The sequence below is a fragment of the Pelodiscus sinensis genome, chromosome 4 (genome assembly GCF_052426305.1).
Source record: "Pelodiscus sinensis isolate ZL-2025 chromosome 4, ASM5242630v1, whole genome shotgun sequence".
Lineage (NCBI taxonomy): Eukaryota > Metazoa > Chordata > Testudines > Trionychidae > Pelodiscus > Pelodiscus sinensis.
The window spans coordinates 128572749-128593864 of NC_143055.1; the positions used below are offsets into that span (position 1 = coordinate 128572749).

The window sequence follows — 21116 nt, forward strand, 5'->3', positions numbered from 1 at the left end:
AGGGAATTTGTCAGACCAGGGAAGGTCCCCTGCTACCAGCCTCTCAGGATACTGTCTCTCCCTCCATCTGGCTCTGCTGCAGCCCTGCTGCTACAGGGTTTGGGCTTAGCTCTGGTCCGCTTCTGCCAGCCTGCTGGGACTCTGGGAACAGAGCTCCCCAGCTTCCATGGACCTGCTCTGCCAGGAGTTTCCCGGGGATGGGGGTCCCTGGGGACAGGGCTTGCTCATCCCAATGCTGGGGCTCCCCGCAGCTGGGCTCCCGTGTGCCGGTGCTCTCTGGTCCAGCAATGTCTATGATCCTGCAAGACCATCAACGTTGCTGGACCAGAGAGCCCTGGATTTAGGAGGTTCAACTTATCGTTGCAAAGAGAAATAAAACCACAGGCTTATTACTGTTTCTAACACTTCACATTACAGTCTGAATCTGACCTGCACACCCTTCCCCGCTGTTGTAACCTCGCTGACTCCAGTCATGCGGGGTACTCACTCTGTTTTGCTGAGTGTCAACACAATAGGAGTACGTGATCGTAGGTCTGACTCCATAATGGCGAGCTACAGTGGAGCCCTGTAGCAAGTTAATTTTATCCAGTTGCAGCTAGTGCAGCTGTTTCTCCTTGGCCGTGTCCAGACTCAGGGGTTTTTTCGGGAAAAGTAGCCTTTTCCCGAAAAAACTTCCCCTGCGTCCAGACTCAAGCCGCGTTCTTTCGAAATTATTTCGAAAGAACGCAGCTTTTCTTTCGATGGCGGTAAACCTCGTTTCACGAGGAAGAACGCCTTCCTTCGAAAGTTCCTCTTTCGAAGGAAGGCGTTCTTCAATGTAAAGAGGCCGTCTTCGAAAGAGAGCATCCAGACTCGCTGGGTGCTCTCTTTTGAAAAAGCGGATTTCTCTTTCGAAAGATCCGCCTGCAGTCTAGACGCGATCTTTTGAAAGAGGCTCTTTCGAAAGAAGCCTGCAGTCTAGACATAGCCCTTGTTACTACATGAGTGGTGTTCAACGTGACCCCTTACTGATGCACTCCGCTGTGACAGATTGCCAGACTGTAAAGACGACGGCTAGGCTTGGAAGGATAAGATTTGTATTGGGAAATGCTGGCAAACACAATTTTCACCCTACTCACACAAAGCCGCTTAAAAGGACGGCTGCTTAGTGAGCATCTCCTCCTGGCCAGGGGCACCTGGAGGCTCCCTGCCTGTTTTTCCCCCCTCTTCATGCTCCTTTGTGTATGTGAAGGCGATCCTCTCCGCCTGGCTCGATGGGCTTGTGTTAGCAGGGCTTGCCCTAGCGCTGTAAAAATAGCGTATCACAGCACAGGCAGGCGCGCTATCCTTTAAGAACTCACAGCAGCTTTCTGGGGCTAGCTTAGAACTCATTCACAACAGCCCAGCGTCCCAGACAAACGTCCACACCAGCAACTTAGCTCTGGCATTTTCTCTCACCCCACAGGGCTCTTCAGTCCCAGTCTGATCTTCCAGGGGCTGACTTCCAGTCCCAAACAGACCCCTCGTTGCCTCCTTACCCCACCAGCCTCCTGCACGCTGGGCTTTCCCCTCCAAACTCACTGGTGTCATGGAGCTGCAAGAGTCTTTTTATTTCTCTCTCTCTGTAGTGTCCATTGGCGCATTGGGCTTCCCCTTTAACTTTATCTTCCCTCTGCTTTTTATACGGCAGTGTTTCTTAAACCAGTGTGCCGCGAGGCAGTTGGAGGTGTGCCGCAGAGAACAACAGTTTAAAATGGTCACCCTTAAAGGGGCAGATGACTTTTACTAAGGTGGGGGAAAAAACCCCAAAACTCTCCCGCCCTCCCCGCTTCCCCAGACACTGGGTTTTTTTTTTTTTTTTTGGTTCAACAAAAAATCAGTGGTGTTCCTCATTTAAAAAAAAATATTGTCTGGTGTTCCTCGGTCTTAAAAAGTTTAAGAAACACTGTTATAGGGAATTCCCCTCAGATGAGCTCCTTCCGTATCAAAGTTGGCTTAGCCCCACACTCTCCAGCTCATGGCACAAGCTGCCCGGTTACACCAATGAAAACTATTTCCATTGATAATAATCAAGATGTGCCGCTAATCAAAATAGGAAAAATGCTCTGTACAGTCCAAGACTCTCTGAACATGACCAAAGTAGAATGTGAAGCTATTGATTTTCCAGGGGAAGCCAGTTTAAATACGCTCAGGCATTCCCACAGCTGTGAAAATTTAAATTGATACGCACTGAAGAAAATGACTGAAAATAAACACCATAAAATAAAATTGTACCATGCATAACTCTAGCCCAGTCCACACAGGGGTGATTCATGTTCATGCATTTGAATGTAGCTCCTGCCAGCACGATTCTCCTGACCTGTGTGAACTAAGATTTCTTCTGAGACTGATGCTATAAAACCCCTATTGTGGACTACCTAGGGAAGTAGTTTGTTTCACTGTCTGTCTAACGCTGTTCCTTGAGCAGAATTTTTGAGTGCACCTGTCTGGAAAATCAGGCTAGAAACTTGCTAGCAACAACCCTTCTATTGTTGAGAGCGTGATTCTTTTGCCATAAATAATCATTTGTACCAACATGTTCTTATGCCAGTTTTGATCTTTTTTTACATAAGAAATTTGTCATTTAACTAGCTGTCTAACTTCATTTCTTATACAGTATTGGGCTGTAGAAAGTTCAGTGTTCCACAGGCTACAGGGAACATGAATTCCCTTCTGTTCAGCATATGCTGTTTGCACTGATGTAGCCAGGCCATGTATTTTGGAGAACTGGCTGCCTTTTAAAGGATGTAATCTGCATTTGGTTTCACAGCTCTGTTAATTTCAGTCATTGAAACTAAAATTCAAACACCTATCTGGAAATAGGCTGCTGTGTTTAACTAAACATTGTTGCATGTACTTTGGTTTAATGCCTCAGAGCCACAACATTTTGAAACTAAAACTCCATTATTCTGGCCAGTAGGTTACCATACCGTGCTTAAACACCATCTTGATTCAGCTTTGCTTTAGGTACATTCTTAAGGATAGGCTTAACTTAATTAAATGGAACTTACGTGCTATATTGAATAGGGATGGATTTAAGCAAGCACGTAAATGTTTTGCTGAATTGGGGCCTGTGAAAGCATATCTTGATAAGAAAATATAAAAAGAATCCCAGTGACCCATAAATTACCGGTTTCTGTTAAATCATAAGGTTGAAAATATGCTGCATGCCTGTGCACTGTTCTCGTATTTCTGTGTGCATTTTATTTTAATACTGTATCAAATTGCCCTTGTTTCATCTCTCATATCAGACTGCCATGGAACAGACCAAATCAACTTCTCTCCAGTTTCCCGTAGAGGTGCTCCTAATCTTGTACCAAGAACACCTGTTTATGACACACACTGTCCATGAGTTGTTATGGGGCTACAAAGACAAACTTTTGACAACCCTTCATATGTTTCGTCCGGAGATTGATCCCATGTTTGGCCTGTTCAATAAGGTAACTTGCTTATGATGTCTTGCTTCCCAGGGCTTTAAATTAATGGCACTTCAGTGATGCAAGGTTAGGGCTGTAATTGCTGGTCCAGTGGTAAAGGGCATATTGAGGTCATGCGCTGGCATTTTGGAAAGGTTGTGAGGAAACAACTGGAGAGAGGACAGTGGGGATAGCTGCCTCTTCTCGGCTGAAGGACAACACCTGCTTTTTGTGGTTCGGAGTCCTTGCATGGAGAGCAGCACATCTGCTTTTTTCCCCACCCATGTTTGGCAACGAGGTTGCAGTTTAGAGATGGGCCTTACCACAGTTGCTCATGCCTTTGTCCCCTCTAATTCACTCTCTGCGGGACTCGAAAACCACTGGGAAAATTCAGCGGAGACAGAATGTGGCGGCCTATTTGCTTAACAGCCTTCCCTTGCGGGAGCGCACAAATACCTGGGTTCCAGAGACTGCGCCGGCAGCCAGTGTGTGTCTGGTTGCAATTCAGAGGGTTGATTCAGTCTCTAAAGTTCTTTATGGTTTGGCCCATGGATATCTTGGATACCCCCTTCTCTCTCCTTGAAAACGTCTGGAATGCTCTGGTTGGACCGTTCCGCACGGTTCTCACTGCATGGGGCATGCTCAGTGCAGCCCAGGACTCTCTGAACATGACCTGAAGCTATTGATTTTCCAAGGGCAGCCAGTTTAAACCTCTGCTGCAAAACTAAAATGATCTACAGCCTCTTCATCCCAGGCAGTGGTTCATGCGGTGAGCAATTTGAAGGGAAGAGAGGCTAGTTCTTGGTTTCCTCCCCTCAGGATTTCTCTGTCTCCGAACTAGCTCAGCTTCTCCCATGTCTCTTCTATTCAGGAAGCTGTGTAGTGAGCCACATCTGCCTCATGCAGCCCCTAGCAGAGTGCAAGGCACAGTAACAGGGAGGCCCTGCAGTAAACACTGTCCACCCTGCTCTGGTGCATCAGCCAGATGCCCTAGGGCAGGGGTGAGGAACCTTTGCTGAGTCAGGGGCCACTAGGGTGGCCAAATGGTTGAACCAAAAATACCAACCCCCCCCCCCCCACACACACACACACACACACAAAACCACCGGGAAAAAATTCTGTTGAAGAAAAAAAAGGGGGGAGGACTCCAAGACTTATTAAGCAATAAATAAATAAATTAAATAAAACAGCATTAAACAGCATGTCCCCTTTAAGAGTGAGTGCAGGGATAGGAACAGGGGAGTGGTTGAGCACTAAGACCCAGGGGAGGCATTGCTTCCCCTTGGTCTTTTTGCTGGCAGCCATTTTGTGCCAGCAGCCTTGTGGAACCAGGTAAGCAAGGGAACTGGGGGTTTTGGGGGTCGGGGGGCTCAGGGCGGGGGGGAGGATGGGTGCTGAGTGGTTGTAGGATTGCCAGGTACCTGGCATTTTCGCCTCCTGGCCGGGGAAAAAATCAGAAAATACCACACATCCCAGGTATCTGGTATTTTCTGAATTTTTTTACTGGACGGGAGGCAAAAATACTGGACTGTCCAGGTGAATACCGGACACCTGGCAACCCCAGCGGGCCACTGACCCACAGAAAAATCAGTTGGAGGCCCACACATCAGTGAGAAGCAAAAAAAAACCAACCAAAAAACCCCAAGCCAAAAAAACAACCCAAACTGTCACTGAGTTGGCCCTGAGAAGGAGAAAGACAGCTCGCACACCAGAGCCTGGGGCGACCCAGGCTAGTAGATGATGTGTGCTCTAGCTGTGTGGTGAGAGATGGGGGGGTGTAGCACCAGCACAGCCTCCCCAGTGCTGCGGGTGTGGAGCACCACGCCTCAGGAGCCGCATCCAGCCCCTGGGCCTTAGTTTCCCTACCCCCGCCCTGGGGAGTGAATGGACTGGCACTGTGGAGACAAACTCTTCTGTGTTTCTAGATGAACGGAACGGATGACGGCGAGTATGTGGTTCTCAGTGGGAAGAAGAACTACCTTAACTTCTCGAAGATTGTGCAGTGGAGAGGAAAAGAGTGAGTTCTCAGAAGTTTCCCACAGTCTCATCTAACTTCCTCTGGTCATTTCTGATGAGCACCAGTGGTTTCCAAAGAAGCCAGAAGCAGCTCTCTGCCCATCTCAAAACCCCCCAGCTCTCAAGCAGGTAGCCTTTGCCTGTAGAGGACAGAGGCAGGCTGAATGCACCTGAAGGGTGCTGAGGGAGCAAAACAACTATTCAACCCTTTACATGGATGCCAAATCCACTCTCTCCACCATTGCCCTGGGGCCCCCCAGCTGAGGCAGAAAGGGAGCTGGATTGTGGCTATGCCTCCCATCCCCAGATACATTGCTCCCTCCTTGGGGGATGTCATGGCTGCTGGCATTTCAGATGTGACGCTGATGGAGGCTGTACGCAATAGCATTCGGATACCACAGGGGGCAGACGATATGCCACGGTCTTCAAATACCGCTGTGGGGGAGTCTAAGGCTAGGTCTACACTATTGGGTTGATTCGGAAAAAGCTACACACATTGCACTCCACAATTTGCGTAGCTTTTTCTGATTGTTTTTCTGGAAGAGGCTTTTTCGCCATTTGGCCCTGTCTAGGCGGAAAAGCCTCCTCTTTCGGAGGCGCAGAGAGTTGGGGCAGGAAAGGGCTGGGGTGCCAGAAGCAGGCTGTGGCCAAGAGACTTACTTGCCCGCTGCCAAATTAGCCAGCCCGCCTGCAGAGCTTAAAATATTTCCCAGCCAGCTTGCTTGTGTGGCCATGGGCTTCATCAATAACTGAGCCCAGGAGAGGAAGCCTGATTCTTCTTAGCTGCCTATTGTTCTAACAAGCAGCTCCCATTGGCCGGTTTCTGCCAGAAACTGGCCAATGGGAATGTGCCGGGGGCAGGGCGGCTCCTAAAACTTCCCCACTCCCCTCTAGTTCCAAAACAGAAACAGAGCCCGTGTTTCTGCCCGTTGCATGGGGCAAGATGGTGAGCCTGTCTGGGACTCCCTGCTGCCTCCGCAGGCTGGATCCGGTGGCTTGGTGGCCTGCGGGCCGTATTTAGCCCAAGCTTGCTCTAGGGCAAAGCTCAGTCCATTCCTAGCTGTTCTGAGTAAATAGCCTTGCCTGTTGCTCTGCATCTACTCCCAGTAAGTCTAGAGATCGGAGTTCCCTATACAGTTGCTCCGCACGTGGTATGGCTTATAAACAAGCCCAAAATGAATAACCCAAAATGCCACGCTGCTAATTAAAATGCTTGCCAGCAACTTTTTGCTTGAGCAATATACTTGGAGCCAGATTTTCAGTTACACTAAGGCCCCAGCGTAAAGGGAGTGTTAGTGTAATTTGCGTGCACCTTAAGCCCCGCACGCACTGCCGATTGCACTAAGGATAAGTCCGCTCTGCGCTCGGAGCTTTGATTACATAGCAGCTAGACATAGGTGGATTAGCTTGAATCTAGCTAGCACAGCTAAAAATAGCAGTCAAGCCACAATGGCGTAGGCCCCAGTATGGGTTGTAAAAGCCCACCTAGATACCGGCAGGCGTACTCCCATTCCTGCCCTGCGCTGTGAAGCCTGTGCCACCGTGTCTTTGTTGCTCTAGCCAGGCTAGCTCCAATTGCAGTGTGGGATTGAGAGACAGACCCTCCCTTTCCTACCCTCGCTAGCCATGCGGTATTAACTCACCATTGCTCTATAATAATCCTATGGCCCTTTCGTTCCGTCTCTCCACTTCATTTCCTGCAGGTCGCTGGACTGGTGGACCACAGAGTCATGTAATATGATCAATGGGACAGATGGGAGTACTTTCCACCCATTGATAAGCACAGATGAAACTATCTATGTCTTTTCTTCTGACTTCTGCAGGTAAGGAGAGGAATTCCAAGCATAACATATCAAACGGTTCACACTGGGCGCTTCTGAGGCTTCGGCTGAGATCTTTTCCCCTTAATGATATGTTTAACAAGCTCTATTCCTGTGTCCTTTATGAATTCACACTAACCAGTGGTTTATTAGGTGATGAGCTTTCGTGGGCCAGACCCACTTCCTCAGATCAAATTGTGGAAGAAAATTGGTTGTGCCAATTTTCTTCCACAATTTGATCTGAGGAAGTGGGTCTGGCCCACGAAAGCTCATCACCTAATAAACCATCTTGTTAGTCTTAAAGTGCTACATAGTCCTGTTTTTTGTTTCAGCTAGACCAGACTAATACGGCTATTACTAACCACTGGGAGTGAGTTCCCTAACTAGGGTTGCCAGGCGTCCGGTATTGATGGCCTCTGTCCAGTAAAAAAAAACCAGAAAATACCGGACATGTATTTTCTGTTTTTCTCGGACGGAAGGCCGCTTGGGACATTCCCCCTCTGCCATGTCTTAGGGACGAGGGGGGGAGAGGGAGAAACAGTGAGCATGGGAATTTAAAGGCGCAGTGTCCCTTTCTTTTGTGCTGGGTTTTTTTTTTTCTCTCAACAACTTTTTTCTGCCATGTTTTTTTTTTAAGTATCTGGCAACCCTATAGACCCTAACTCAGCAGGATGAGAAGAGCCAGCCTGAGCATACCACATACTTGAAACTTCTCTCCCTTTGTGAAATCCGCTTGCACTTCCTAGTTTGCTAAAGACATTTCAGAATGCATCTTTCTGTGATGTCATGTCTAGACACATGGGAGATTTTTGTTTTCTTGTCATTCTACCTATTAGCCTCCTTCCCTCCTAGGTATCTCATTTGAACACAAACTTGACATGAAATTATCTTTTTAAAGCAGGAAGAGTAGATGAATCCAGACAATACGGAGAGTTCAAAGGCCCTTTTTGTGGCCTGCTGGTACTATCTCCCCCATGCATTTTTTTTCATTGTCGCTATCATGGTTGGGAGGTCTTTGGCGCACACAGGTGCAGCACCACTGAAAATCTTTTGGCTGACAAGATAGACTTGCGAGGAGTTGAGGGATCCTTCTGAGGCTGGGCATCCGGATCCCCAAACCTCCCTTTTATTTTAAAGGCTCACCCTTTTCATGCAGCACTACAGCAAGAGCTGATCCAAAGGTCACTGTAATTCATGAACTCCTAGGGCTGGAAGAGACCTCAGGAAGTCACAGAGTCCAGCCCCCAAAAGGAACATTGTCTGTGCAGGAGAGGTCAGATCATAGAAACATAGAACTGGAAGAGACCTCAGAAGGTCATCAAGTCCAGCCCCCTGCTCTAGGCAGGACCAATCCCAACTAAATCAACCCGGCCAGGGCTTTGTCAAGCCGAGACTTAAACACCTCTAGGTGATGCGATGAAGAAGGCCACTTAATTAGTGGCAAGGCATCTGTTGACTGCAGTGGGCTTTGGGTCCTGCCCTCAGCTTGCTGTAAATCCAAACGGGCAAGGCAGATGCCACTGGGAGGGATGTGCAATGTAGGCGTGTAAGTCTTTGTGCATGCCAATTCGGATTCTTGCTTTTCTTCCCCCCAGATCGCTGTATGTGACTTTTGATAGCTATGTGAGTGTCTCTGGAATCTCTGCCTATCGCTTTGTGCCCCCTCCCATGGTGTTTGCCAATGTGTCGGTGAACCCAGACAATGCAGGATTCTGTGTGCCTGCGGGAAACTGCCACGGCTCGGGTGTCCTGAACGTCAGCGCCTGCAAGCAAGGTAGGTAGCCCAGGTGTGCGGGGAACACATGGTCACTTTTAGCTAAAATGCGTGGGGGGCAGTTGGCATGAGGCTGTCCGGCGGCAAGGCCTCTCGGCGCTACATGACGTCATCGGGAGCGGAGAGAGTCTGAGTCGAGCCCCGCGTTGATTAAAAGGCGGCCGTCGGGGAGAAAGCTGGTCTGAACTAGCAGATACCACCTGCTCGAGTTCTACTTGACGTCATTGAAAGGCTGGAGTCTGGCGCGCGTCCTAGGAGTTGGACGGGTCACCACTAGCCACTCTCTACACAGCACAATCACTCTGTCGTGGGCAAAATTCAGGATAGGGCCTACATGCCACATTAGCCCTAGGCCTCCTGCTGGCTGCACTGGGTGAATTTCCCCTCTGTGAGGATGGGGTCTGCCAGTGAGTAGCCCTGCTCTGGTGACCCCCTTATGGCCTCAAGACAACCAGCAGCTCCTCACCTCTGGTTCCCTCCCGGTTCCTCAGTGGTCGAAAAACGCTTTTACAAATCCGGCAACAGCTTTCCCCGGGGTCTGGTTTATTACCTCACGTTGTGAAAATTGAACACAAGAGCCTGACCTCCTGCATTAAATTGGGCACGGCCCCAAATCTCTTGCGGTCCAGGGTCTTCCCTGCTTTGGCAAGCTACTCCCAGCCCTTCCTAGCTGGAGCTCAGCCTTCAGGCTCTGGCTTCCCAGCTCCGACCTTTTAACCTCCTGCATATTAACATAGCGCAACACAACATACTCAAAATAAAATGTTCAAATCCGTCCGGTCTCGCAGGCCTTCCCAGCATGTTCCATCCCCGTGCTCAGCTTCCGTCTCTCTGATCGAGCTTAATCGCTCCTAGCCACTTTTTGTTCTTTTTGTTCTCCTGGAAAACAGCCTGCTGCAGGACGAGGTATATCTCCTTATAATATAAGGAGATATACCATCTCATAGAGCTGGAAGGGAACTTGAGAGGTCATTGAGTCCAGTCCCCTGCCCTCATGGCAAGGCTAGGTACAGTAGACTTCTGATAATCTGGCACCATCAGGACCCAGGGGGTGCTGGGTGCCAGATTATCAGATATGCTGGGCTATAGGAAGGGGATCTGGGGTGGATGCACCCCTTCGTACTGCAGGACCAACCAGGCAGCACCCCAGCTGCTCTGCCCTAGGCATCCCCAAGTCAGCCGCTGCTGAAACTGACCAGCAGCTGACTCAGGGAAGCCGGGGGCAGAGCAGCTCCCAATTATCCGGCTGCCTGGAGCACTTCCAGGTTCCAGATGGTGCTGGACCATTGGAGTTTTACTGTACCATCCCTGACACATTTGCCCCAGATCCCTAAATGGCTCTCTCAAGGATTGAACTCACAACCCTGGGTTTTAACAGCTAATGCTCAAACCACTGAGCTATCCCTTCCCCGTGCTCAGGTGTGCTCCTTAGGAGTCAGAGTGGGCTGGCCTTGGGACAGCTGCTGCTTGGGTAAATGTCACTTCTCCCGTCAGTATGTGGCAGTCACACTTTGTGCTGGGGTCTGTGCTTTCTGTACATGCGCGGTGAAGGTTTGCTCTGTTGGCATGAAGAGTGCAGTGATGCTTCTTCAGAATGTCCTTTGGCCCAGTCTGTGTTGGGAATAAAACAGTCCTCGCAGAACATTTGTAATCCCTTCGATGAGACTGCTCAGGTGCTTAGCGCACGCAGGGGACCCTTGGTAACCACACGAAGACATGACTGACCCCTCCGAGAGGCAGTGTGGGTTCACAGCATGGATCATGCCAAGGGCCAGGTCCCTAGCTAGTGTCAAGGCACGTGACTCTTTTGCTTTCAGTGGGGCTATCTGTGTGCCCAAGTGTTTTGTTGGACCAGGACCTAACTCTTGGGGGAGAACTAACTACAAGTCACATTGCTTAATGTACTACTGTAAGGCACTTGATGACTGAAGTGAGGAGAGTGTAAGAGCTGAGGTAGGATACAGGTCGTAATTTGTTATGTTGGTAGCCCATACAAATATAATAACAATACCCAGCTTTTATATCATCCTTTTTTTCATCAGTAGATCTCACAGCACTTCACAACGAGCTTTTATGCTATTCCCATTTCATACGTGGGAAATTAATAGAGAGGTGAAGTAAGTTGCCCATGGACATCTGGCAAGTCAGTTGCAGGGCCAGAAATAAAACTCTGGTTTCCTGAGTCCTGGTTCAATGCCCTGTCTACCCAGATATGCTGCCTCATATAAAGTGCTCCCAATGAAGTGAATGGGGTCTGGAAGAAACCAGTTTTCTTCAGTAATTTATTGCTGGGTTCTGGGAATGTACAAGGATGATGCTTACCTTTGTTGTTTCATGTTGTGTGGGAAGCATCTTATTTTTGTTCTTGACCACACTGATTGGCTGGGTGGGTAAGGGTCTGATGCATTGTTGTCTTTAGCAAATGGTGACTTCAGTTTCTGACATTCCAGGTGCCCCAATATTTTTATCAGCCCCGCATTTTTACCAGGCAGATGAGAAGTATATTAAGGACATTCAGGGCATGCATCCCAGAAAGGAGGATCATGAAACATTTCTGGACATCAATCCTGTAAGTACACGCATCCCTCTGATATGACTTGCAGGGTACTGTATTTGATTCGCCCTTTAAGAGATAAAGTGCAGAAATGAAAGCTGCAACCTCTGCCCTGTAAGGACTAGAGTGTGTGACACGGTCTTCCTGTCCTGTGGATACCAAACCCTTGAGAGAGAAATCCAAACTCTCCCCCAAACAAGCAATATAAGAGCCTCAGTATTGGTCTGTGAGCTTGGAGTGTCGCTTGTGTAAATCCAAAACTTCCCCAAAGATATGGACTTGTAGAATACACTCCCTAGACAAGGGAGGAAGGAAGATATTAAGACCTGATCCAGTTGCTATTCATTCAAAACTGAGTCCTTAAATCGTATCGCTGTAAGCATCCAGTTTATATATGATGGCATCTGTGAAGCCATGAATTTGATGGGTTAGATATTGTCAGGCCATATGGTTTCATAGTGTTTATACTGGCTTCATCCCTGATCTCGCAAGCTCCTCTCTACACACTGTAACCAGCTCTCTCCTCCTCATTATCAGTTGCCTAGCTCATGGTGGTGAACCCCAAGACACAATTTTGTCCAGAGAAGGCAGAGACACACTCCAGCAAGACTTCCTTAGAGAGGCGCTTGCCACTCCAAACTCCAGGAGAATTGTGCTCCAAATTCCACAGTTTTCAGTCCCCAAAAGGATCATTTTGCGATTAGCGATATCTCAAGCTTTCCTACAAACCCACGCACACTCAGCAGCCTCCTCGGGGACAGGTTTTGGCAGGAAATCTTCCCTTTGTATGGGACAGGATTTCTTTTAGCCTGAGAAGGGCGGAGATGGTTTCTATTCAGCTGGTGTTTTCCCTCATAGACTCTGGTTACTCGATAGCATTCTGAGGCAGCCCCCTTGCTCTTCACTTGGTTTTCTTCTGTCTCACTTCCTGGCTTGTAGAGCAATGAGCAGTCTGCAGGCTCCACCTTTCATCTCGGGTTCCCCAAAGCCCTCTCCCAGTTCCCCTTGAAAAAGCAGAAGTGAAATCTCCATCTACGTCAGGTTCAAAAATCCAGGAGACTGGAGGCCAGTCGTACCCCTCAAGAGGTTAAATCCAGTCAGACTGTCCAAAAATTTCAAGATGGAGGCTCTCCATTCATCCCTGGAGGTCAAGAAGCCCAAGTAGTGGCTGGCCTTGGTCACAGAGCTGTTAGCTAGATTCACAGCTATTTTGCATCCCAGAAGAGATACAAGGTGGCTGGAGTTGACCACTGAATCTGGCAGAGCATTTGTATCGTTATTGAAGGTATCGGTCCGTAGCTTTAAAAATAGGGGTACTCTTCCGTAAATCCACACCACAGAGCAGTGGCTTGGAGGTGAAAATGTGAAGGAGTAAAGCAGAGAACGGAATGATAAAAATACAAAACAGAATGCGGGGAAAGAACAAAAGAGTGGCCAGCGTAATGATAAAGGAACACACCGTAATCTGACTCAGGATGCTGTGAGGTACAATGTCTTTCTGCTTCAGCAAGAGCAGCTCCTTTCTGAGCATTAGCACACATGCTGTTCAGAATCCAAACTCTTAGTGCCCAAGAGTTCCTGATTGCCCAATCTCTTCTTGCACAATTCTTTCTCATTATGTGATTTGACAATACTATGAACGAATCCCTGCCTCACCCAAAAATTAAAGCTAAATTTTGTCACCTGTACACTTAAAAATTTCTTCCCCTTCCTCCCCCCATGCCATTCATTGCAGCATTTATAATTATTATTGCAACTTTATGGAATAATGTTTTGCATAGGTCTTTTTAGTGGCATTGCAGCCAGATTCATCACTCTATCTTGGATTGTATTAGCAATTTGATTTACGATTAAGGCACAAAGACTCTAGGTTCAATTTCCCACTGTGCCGTAGACTTCTTGTGTCACCTGAGCCCTGTTTGTTTAATCTCTCTCTGGCTCAGTTTTCCCACCTGTAAAATGGGGATAATAGCACTTCCTTTTTCCCCAACCTTGCCTATCTTATCTGTTTACACTGGGACAGGAGCTGTCCTTACTTTTGTGTGCCATGCCTTTCAGGGTGGTGGTAATGAACTCTCAGTTGGAGCCTCTAGGTGCCATGTTAATACAGAGACACTCAGGTGTTATAGTAATGAGAGTCATTTAAATATATGGATGGATACAAATAAAAATAATCCCCTTGCATGTATCTACCTACCCCTCCTATAAAGAGGTAGGAAACCCATCCAGTTCCATCTTAATTAGTAGATGTGCTGTTTTATCATCTGAAAAACAAATCCATCCCACTGTAAAGATTGGGCTGAACTCATACCTTAAAAAAATCATGATAATTTTTTTACTCTAAAGTTTCCCTTTCTTTCACAGCTGACGGGGATACTTGTACAAGCAGCCAAGCGATTGCAGATCAATGTTCTCGTCAGACATCTAGATGGATTCATGTAAGTATTCATCTCTAGCAGCAGAGATTTCAGGATTGCTTGTCTGATTTCGTATTTGAAGTGACTTTGTCTGCAGAGTCATTTTGGGAAATACTATTTGTAAGGAGGAGTTCAGAGTCCAATAGGATCTGATCTAGAAAATGACAGGGGTAGTTCCTTCTCCTCATTTTGCATTCACACGTAGAATCTCTAGTAATTTCAGCAGCCTGAAAACTCAGGTGTGAGTCATCGCAAAGTAAAGTGGCCTTACTAAGTTTTCGGAACAGATTTTTCAACCTGCAAAAGCCTAAATGTGTAGAGCCCTGCGTGGATACGGAATTTTCTATCTGCATCTGTATCCACCAAAATGAGCCACGGATATCCGCATCCACATTTGTATATGCCGATACCCATGGATATAAAGCGGATATTCTCAAATTTGCAGGGTTCTAGGTGCAAAATTTGTATCTGCATTAGGGATGTAGGATCCTGTTTAATTGGTCAACCAGTTAAACGTAATGTTTAGTGGATACCCGCAGATTTGCAGGGCTCTATAAATGTGAAACGCAGGATGTGACAAAGAACCAGACTGGACTCGTGGCTTGATTTCCATGAAGCCAATAGAGCTGCACTTTGCTGATTGACATCAATTGAGGATCTGACTGCCTGTCCTTATGTTAGTTATAAGAGAGACACTGTCACAGGCATGCACATGTACCCACACACAGCCATAATTTCTGCCACAACACATGGCAAACCCAGTCCCAGCTGATGAGGTCAGATTGGTGTCAGCATGGTAGCAGGAGCTATTTAAAAACGTTACACGAACACCCATTCATTTTTTCAACCTGACACTTTTAAAGTTCCCACATGAGCTTGTATGTACAAGGCACTTTAAAATATGTAAAGGGTGGCATCTGATCAGCACAGATCCTTTGAGGGCCTGGATCCTAAGACATTTCCTCATATCTGCCTTACTGCACTTTCTAACACCTCGGAGATGCATCACATAAAACACCATCTGTCCCAGTATTGCTGACACTATTAACATAACTGCTCTGTAATACCAGGCAAGTGTGTTTCTTATAACAGCATCTGTGTCTGTGTACAGACCTTCAGCAACCACTCGGCTTGGTGTTCCCATTCCCTGGTTCAAACTTTCTGTTAGGTCGGCTATTAATAAATCTTCCCATGGATCCTTCTCCTCCCTCGGTCCCAGGAAACTCCTGTGTATTTTATTGCTTTATAAACAAAGACGACGTCCAGTTTCTAGATCCTGATTCTTATCCTAATCTGGGGAAGAGGAAGGTTAAAAGTTGAAATAAAGATAAGAGTCTGGAGTTTTCACATGAGAAAGTTTTCCCCCTGGAGTGCTGTGTTCTAATCTGTCTGGAGAAAACCGAAACTCTTGGGAATCTCAGTGCTTTGTTGTCTTTTTACACAGCGAAACGGGAAGTGTCCGAACTCTGATTTTCCCCGTGGTGCATGTAAATGAGGTAAATATTATAAATGGTCTCCACTGTAGTGTGTGCCTGGCTAGAAAGATACCACTGGGCCTACAAAAAAAAGTGGGGAATGTGTCATTTTTCTCCCAGGGGGTAGGAAATAGTTCTTTGTATAAAATTTCTGGTGGTTCGTTGCCCTAGATCCCAGTCCTGCAAACTCCCCTTCGCATCGGTCCTCCTATTGACTTCAAGGGCATCTTTCATGGACGTAAGAGTTACTCGTAGGGGAGAATTTTGAAGGATCAGGCTTTTAGTTTGTGACACTTCCAGGGAGGTTTGTTCACCGTAGACGGATCCCTGAATTCTGGGGATTTGTGATGCAGTCAGTGGTAAAAGGGACGACACCAGAGGTTAGTTTGTCTCTAGGAAGGAGCATTATCTCACTGAGGATCGTCGTTGTGGCCTGCCGCCATGCCGCTTCATACTGTGACCCAGCGAGGCCTCACACATTAATTGTGGCCTGCCTCTAATTACAGCTGGGAGTGGTACTTCCTGTTTAGAGGCCTATTGATTTCCAGGAGGCTGCTCCTGGTCGTAAGCACGTCAAGCGAGGACAGCGCTCGAATTGGACCCCTCCGAGGAACATCTTAGCGATTGCAGGAAGCACGCTGGCAACTGCGGGGGGGGGGGAGGGTGTGGCACTCTTCCCTCAGGTTCACTGCTGAACCAGTTCCTCAGTGGGGTGCTGGAGAGAAAGCATCTGCCCTTTAAAAATCCCACCCTTTGAAGGTGTCCCACAGCTGTCCCCACAAAAATCTCTAGTCATTTCTGCAAATGCAGACCAGTTGATCCCGCGAGGTGCTGCACTAGAGCTAGCAGGCTGAGGCAAGGCACATGCAACAGCCATCATGGCGGAGGGGATGTTGCTGTTTCCAGGGTCGCCCTTAGGCCTATGCAGAATGTGCAACTGCCGCAAATTGAGTGGTGCCGTAGGCAGCTGCATGTGCTTAGGGACACGCAGTACAGATTGGGGCGGTGGGGAGGGGGAGTGGGCTGGGAATTTTTGCTGGTTGTGGGTTTTTTTTTTTTTTCTCAACAGAATTTTTTCCTTTTTGGGGGTGGGGGGGGTGTCGGTATTTTTTGTTAAACCATCTGGCAACTCTAGTGGCAGCTGGGAACCCATGTAAAATGTGGGGGTGCTATAACACCCCTTGGGGTCCCATGCCTATGTCTCTGCCCCCGCAGTCCTGTCCCATGCTGATGCCTGCCACTGCCCCCCCAGTCCTGACTGCAGCCCCACCCCATCGAGCAGCCGCTCCTCCATTCCTCCCTCCTCCATCCTGCCTCTAAATAGGGCACCATAAACCATAAGGATGGTCTTATGCTTACTCCGAGTAAGAGAGAGCAGCATAAGGAAAACTGAAATGTATTGTTTTTCCCTCTTTCTCGTTGCCGTCTGCTCCTCCAGAGTACTCTGATTGATGAAGCATCTGCCAAAAAACTGAAGAGTGTTCTGTTTGAAGCCACAGTTGTATCCAGCATCCCCTTCATAATCATGGCATTGGGAATTATTTTGGGGATTGTTTTCATTGTGCTTGTATGCAGGCCCCCTGGATCAAGGGAAGAGGTTAGTAGCATCTGAAGTAGACCTTTCTTATCTGTGTTTCATTTGCCTGCAATGATTTGAGCTTTTGAGTTCCCACAACATTTTTGCTTTTTTGTTTTTGTTGAAAATGCTCTTTCCAGGCTAGAGAAGTGTTAATAGACCCAGAATAAGTGCACGCAGACAAAGCTATGCAGCCAGTTTAAGATGCATGGTAAGGTGGGTGAATATAAATATTTTGCTTTGTTCCTAATTCCGTAACTTGCTGAAAACACTAGTTGTAAAAAGAAGCCTGTCTAGTAAACTCTGAAGGGGTACGAGCCAAAAAACCCACCATATTTGATTGACATTTTGAGCCCTGTTCAACTTGACAGGTGCCTTTTGAAGAAAAATTATGAAGTTAATTTTCAGGTTCTCTAGTAATATTTTGTGCTGGTTTTAGGCCCAGTGTTCCTCTCAAGCCAACTAAGGCCAGATTTGTGTCTAAACCAACAATCCAATTCTGAACACCCAGACACTGAAGATGAATTCAGGTTCTTAGCCCAGATTTACAACTTGGGCCATTCTGTCCCCATCAGAGAACTGAAAATCACTTCATGATGCGCAGTCTTCACTTAAAACCTTACAATAGCTCATCATGTAATGGTAATTATGGTCTTACAACTTGAGCATTTCCACATGTCAATATACCTGACATAGAATGGATCATTGCTTCTGAATGGATCACCTCTTCCAAATTACTTCACAAACTTCTGCTATAAATGCACATTATGACTTAAAAAATCTCACCAATCAATTGTACAATACAGTCTCATACAGAAAATAGTGTTCTGTATGTATCTTCTGATCTGTTCCATTTAAAAATTGGCATTAAGATTGTCATTGCTGTCAAAGATTGTGAGCAGTGACTTCACCCTACTTCACTGGTCCTGTTTATACGGACACCTTAGTGATGAGAGAAAGTGATGGAGGTACCCTAGTAGGCTTTTTCGACTTCTAGCTGCTGTTGCTCTAGGACGGTCCTGCTTTTTGTATATTTTGTTTTCTAAGCAGGTTCCCACAACCGCACGAAAAAGCACATGCAAATCTGCATCCTGAATTCTCACCCCAACCATGTGTGTGCTATTTCTCAGTGGTGAGAACCTGGTCATGCTTATCGTTAGTCTTGTGCTGGTAGTGTTGTGGCAAGAGCTCAAGAGAGACACCTGTGTGATCTTTCTGCAGCCTGACCTACTTTCCTCAAATGTTGACTATTCTCACTTGGAAACTTTTGCTTCATTCTTGCACCCTCACCTGGGAAGCTTTTGGGCAAGGGATGTTTTAATGAGTCTGGCCCTGGGTTCCTTTATGGGAGAGGCAGATCCTGTTTCTCCTGAGCATCTGGGTTTCTTTTTCCCTTCCCTGTCTGGGTGGCAGGCTCAGCCTGAGAGACTAGCAACGGGCCCATGGGCGCCAGCCAACTCCCCAGTCCTACCTACCCTCTGAGCCCAAACCCAGAGAGATCAATCCCAGCCACGTTTCTCAGGCTTTCCTTGGTACCAGGGAAGTTTAAAAAAGAGGAAAGTTGGACTTCCACATTTCTCACGGTGACTGTGTTTTTTCCTGCAAACAGAGACTGGCTCGGAGTATAATACAGCCCTAGTTATACCTCCTTGTATTGCACCAGTTCTTTTCTCTCCCTCATGTTTATGGCCTTAAGCTATTTGTAGACTATTAGCATGCCCCGGACCCCTCTCCTCAGTTGTCATTTAGCCAAACTCAACATATTCAGCTCTTAAATCTTTCCTCTAAATCTGTCTCTTTCGCCCTGCATCATTTTTGGCTGTTCCTATCACAACTCCCTCTGGTATCTCATTAACTTCCCAGGTGCCCAGAAGTAAGTATTCCCCTTCCAGGGGTGGTTCCAGCCATATACAGAGGAACCCTCACTCCCTGCTGTGTGACTCAATATTTTTGCAGTGGCAGTCCAAGATGGGCTTTAATATCATATCCTTATTTCTCTGCCCTCTGTCGCCTAAAAGTCTCCAGCATTACTACTTCCTGGATTCCCCCTCCTGTTGAATGTGTGTGCATCAGATTCTTTTTCCCGAGATGCATTATCCTGCTTTTTTCCCCAAAATGCCCTGCCTTTGACTCTGCCCCTCTGTAGCTCCATTTTTACTATCCCTGTCTTCATTGGCGGAGATAATTCCTTCCAGTGTAATCTCGTCCATATGTTGTTCCCGGCTCATCATAGAGGGTGTTAAATAAGCCCTGCCCTAACGCTGCTCTCTGAGTCATCCCTCTAAACATCTCCAGGGAAAGGAGACAGGGTGTGCCATGGCTGACCAGCAATAATAGCCTCTGCAGAGAAGAAGGAGGCATGCTCCTTTCTCCTCTCTAGCCCCTTGGGGCAGCTTTCCCACTGGGAGCCCTATGGGGAACAATCTGTGTGCTTACAGTAGTGCTTACAGTGTGGTTGTACTGGTCCTGGTAGACGGTGAACAAAATTTGGGTGGCTTCTTGCATCGTCCCCCCTGAATATTTATGCAAAGGCCACTCACAGTCCACCCTGTGGTGCTTTTATAGCTTATTAGTTGTTAGTATTGCACTAGGGATGGAATTTGGACTTAGGGGGCTGATAAAAACCAGGATAAAAACGCTTCTTTGCTGCTTTTGAAACTCAGTGTTCTATTTGCTGTCCTCCAGCTCCACATTGTCTATGGTTAACTTTTCTGCTATTCCATTTTGTGTTTCAGAGTTCTGAAGAAGAAAGGGCTCCACTCATCAGGACATCCTAATACTCTTTTCTTCCCCGTCACATGTGAACTTGGTGAATAAACTATGCAAGTTGATCTAATACCGAACATTACCCGGCATTTGGCGCTGTCTAAAAACCACCATGCTAATTATAATTATTTGTAGTGCAGGGCTGGGAAAAACTAAAATGCTAGTGAGTGAAGAAACTTTTCTTCCCAGCTGCTAAATAAGTTTTAAAACAGATTTTAAAATGGCTTGAGATCCTGCTTTATTAACTAGTGTTTAATATTCCCAGTGTTGTTTTAATCTGAAAGCCATAAAAGCTCAGAACCACTATATCAGTGAGAGTAAAATACCTTGATTCATGTATTAGAATTACTTGGGGTAAACTTTGCAAAAGGACCTTAGTGATGTGAGCTCCTAAATTCCTTTTGAAAGTGGAATTTAGGCATGTTTGAAAAGATGGCCTGGATCTAATCTTGTCTTTTGTGTAGAGTAAACTTGGCTATTTAACAGAGTGTGAATGGATTTTTTAGCAGTTACTCATAATGCCTTTCTCCTCCAAAACTGTTTTGAGAATCTAAGCCAAAATGGTAAGTGAGACCTATTTAATCATTAGTTTGCAATCAATAAGCTAAGTGCTTTGTGACATGTTTTTGTACAGCACTTTGATCTGTCCCAATATTGTTTGAAATCCCATTGTGTGGTATCAATAAAATGCCCTAGCAGGTATTTAATTATATTTTACACTGATTAGTTGAGGGTACAATAGTGCGTTCTCCTTTTTCCTCTGTCAGTGTCTCTCAGATATCTGTTGTGTGGCGCACTGAAAAAGCAGATGTTGGAAGTGTATTTATAATTTCATTAAAAATGTAGGAAACCTACAGACCTTCTGTGTTAAGGCATGTTTGGAACATAAAGAAAAGCAGCATCAACATTTAAAAAAAAAAATACCGGTAGCGTAAAATATCAGAAAGGTACATTTTTTTTCCCTCGGTGAGGAAGTGTCCCCTCACATATATACTTCCATCCAATAAAGTCAGTGAAAAATTGAGAGAGACTTTTCTAGGCTGGCTGACCACTCCTGCATTAGCCTGTCGATTGTTCATATGTTGGGCTGTCCCAGTTCCTTATTTCTATTGTTGTTTATTCTCTGTATTACTGTAGCACTGAGGAGCCCTAGTCCTGTAGCAGAGCCTCACTGTGCGATGGTCTACAAGTTTGTAGCAGCGACGAGGAGTCCTGTGGCACCTTGTAGACTAACAGAAGTGTGGAGCATAAGCTTTCGTGGGCAAAGACCCACTTCGTCAGATG

The 21116-nt window shown here is 46.7% G+C and overlaps 1 protein-coding gene across 4 annotated transcripts in view; it reads left to right on the forward strand.

Moving 5' to 3' along the window:
- SCARB2 (scavenger receptor class B member 2) overlaps positions 1 to 20542 on the forward strand; it is a 37941-nt gene extending 17399 nt beyond the window's left edge. For 2 of the 4 annotated variants that reach the window (XM_075929442.2, XM_089778132.1), the window contains exons 4-12: positions 3270 to 3458; positions 5360 to 5451; positions 7154 to 7273; positions 8866 to 9044; positions 11495 to 11613; positions 13963 to 14036; positions 15460 to 15511; positions 16929 to 17087; positions 19802 to 20542. In XM_075929442.2, coding sequence (XP_075785557.2) covers positions 3270 to 3458; positions 5360 to 5451; positions 7154 to 7273; positions 8866 to 9044; positions 11495 to 11613; positions 13963 to 14036; positions 15460 to 15511; positions 16929 to 17087; positions 19802 to 19843 — 1026 coding nt within the window. In that variant the 3' untranslated portion in view covers positions 19844 to 20542. Of the gene's footprint in view, positions 1 to 3269; positions 3459 to 5359; positions 5452 to 7153; positions 7274 to 8865; positions 9045 to 11494; positions 11614 to 13962; positions 14037 to 15459; positions 15512 to 16928; positions 17088 to 17206; positions 17283 to 19801 lie in introns of all 4 variants that reach the window. The other 2 variants (XM_075929443.2, XM_075929444.2) reach the window with 2 other exon arrangements.
- Positions 20543 to 21116: the final 574 nt, after the last annotated feature.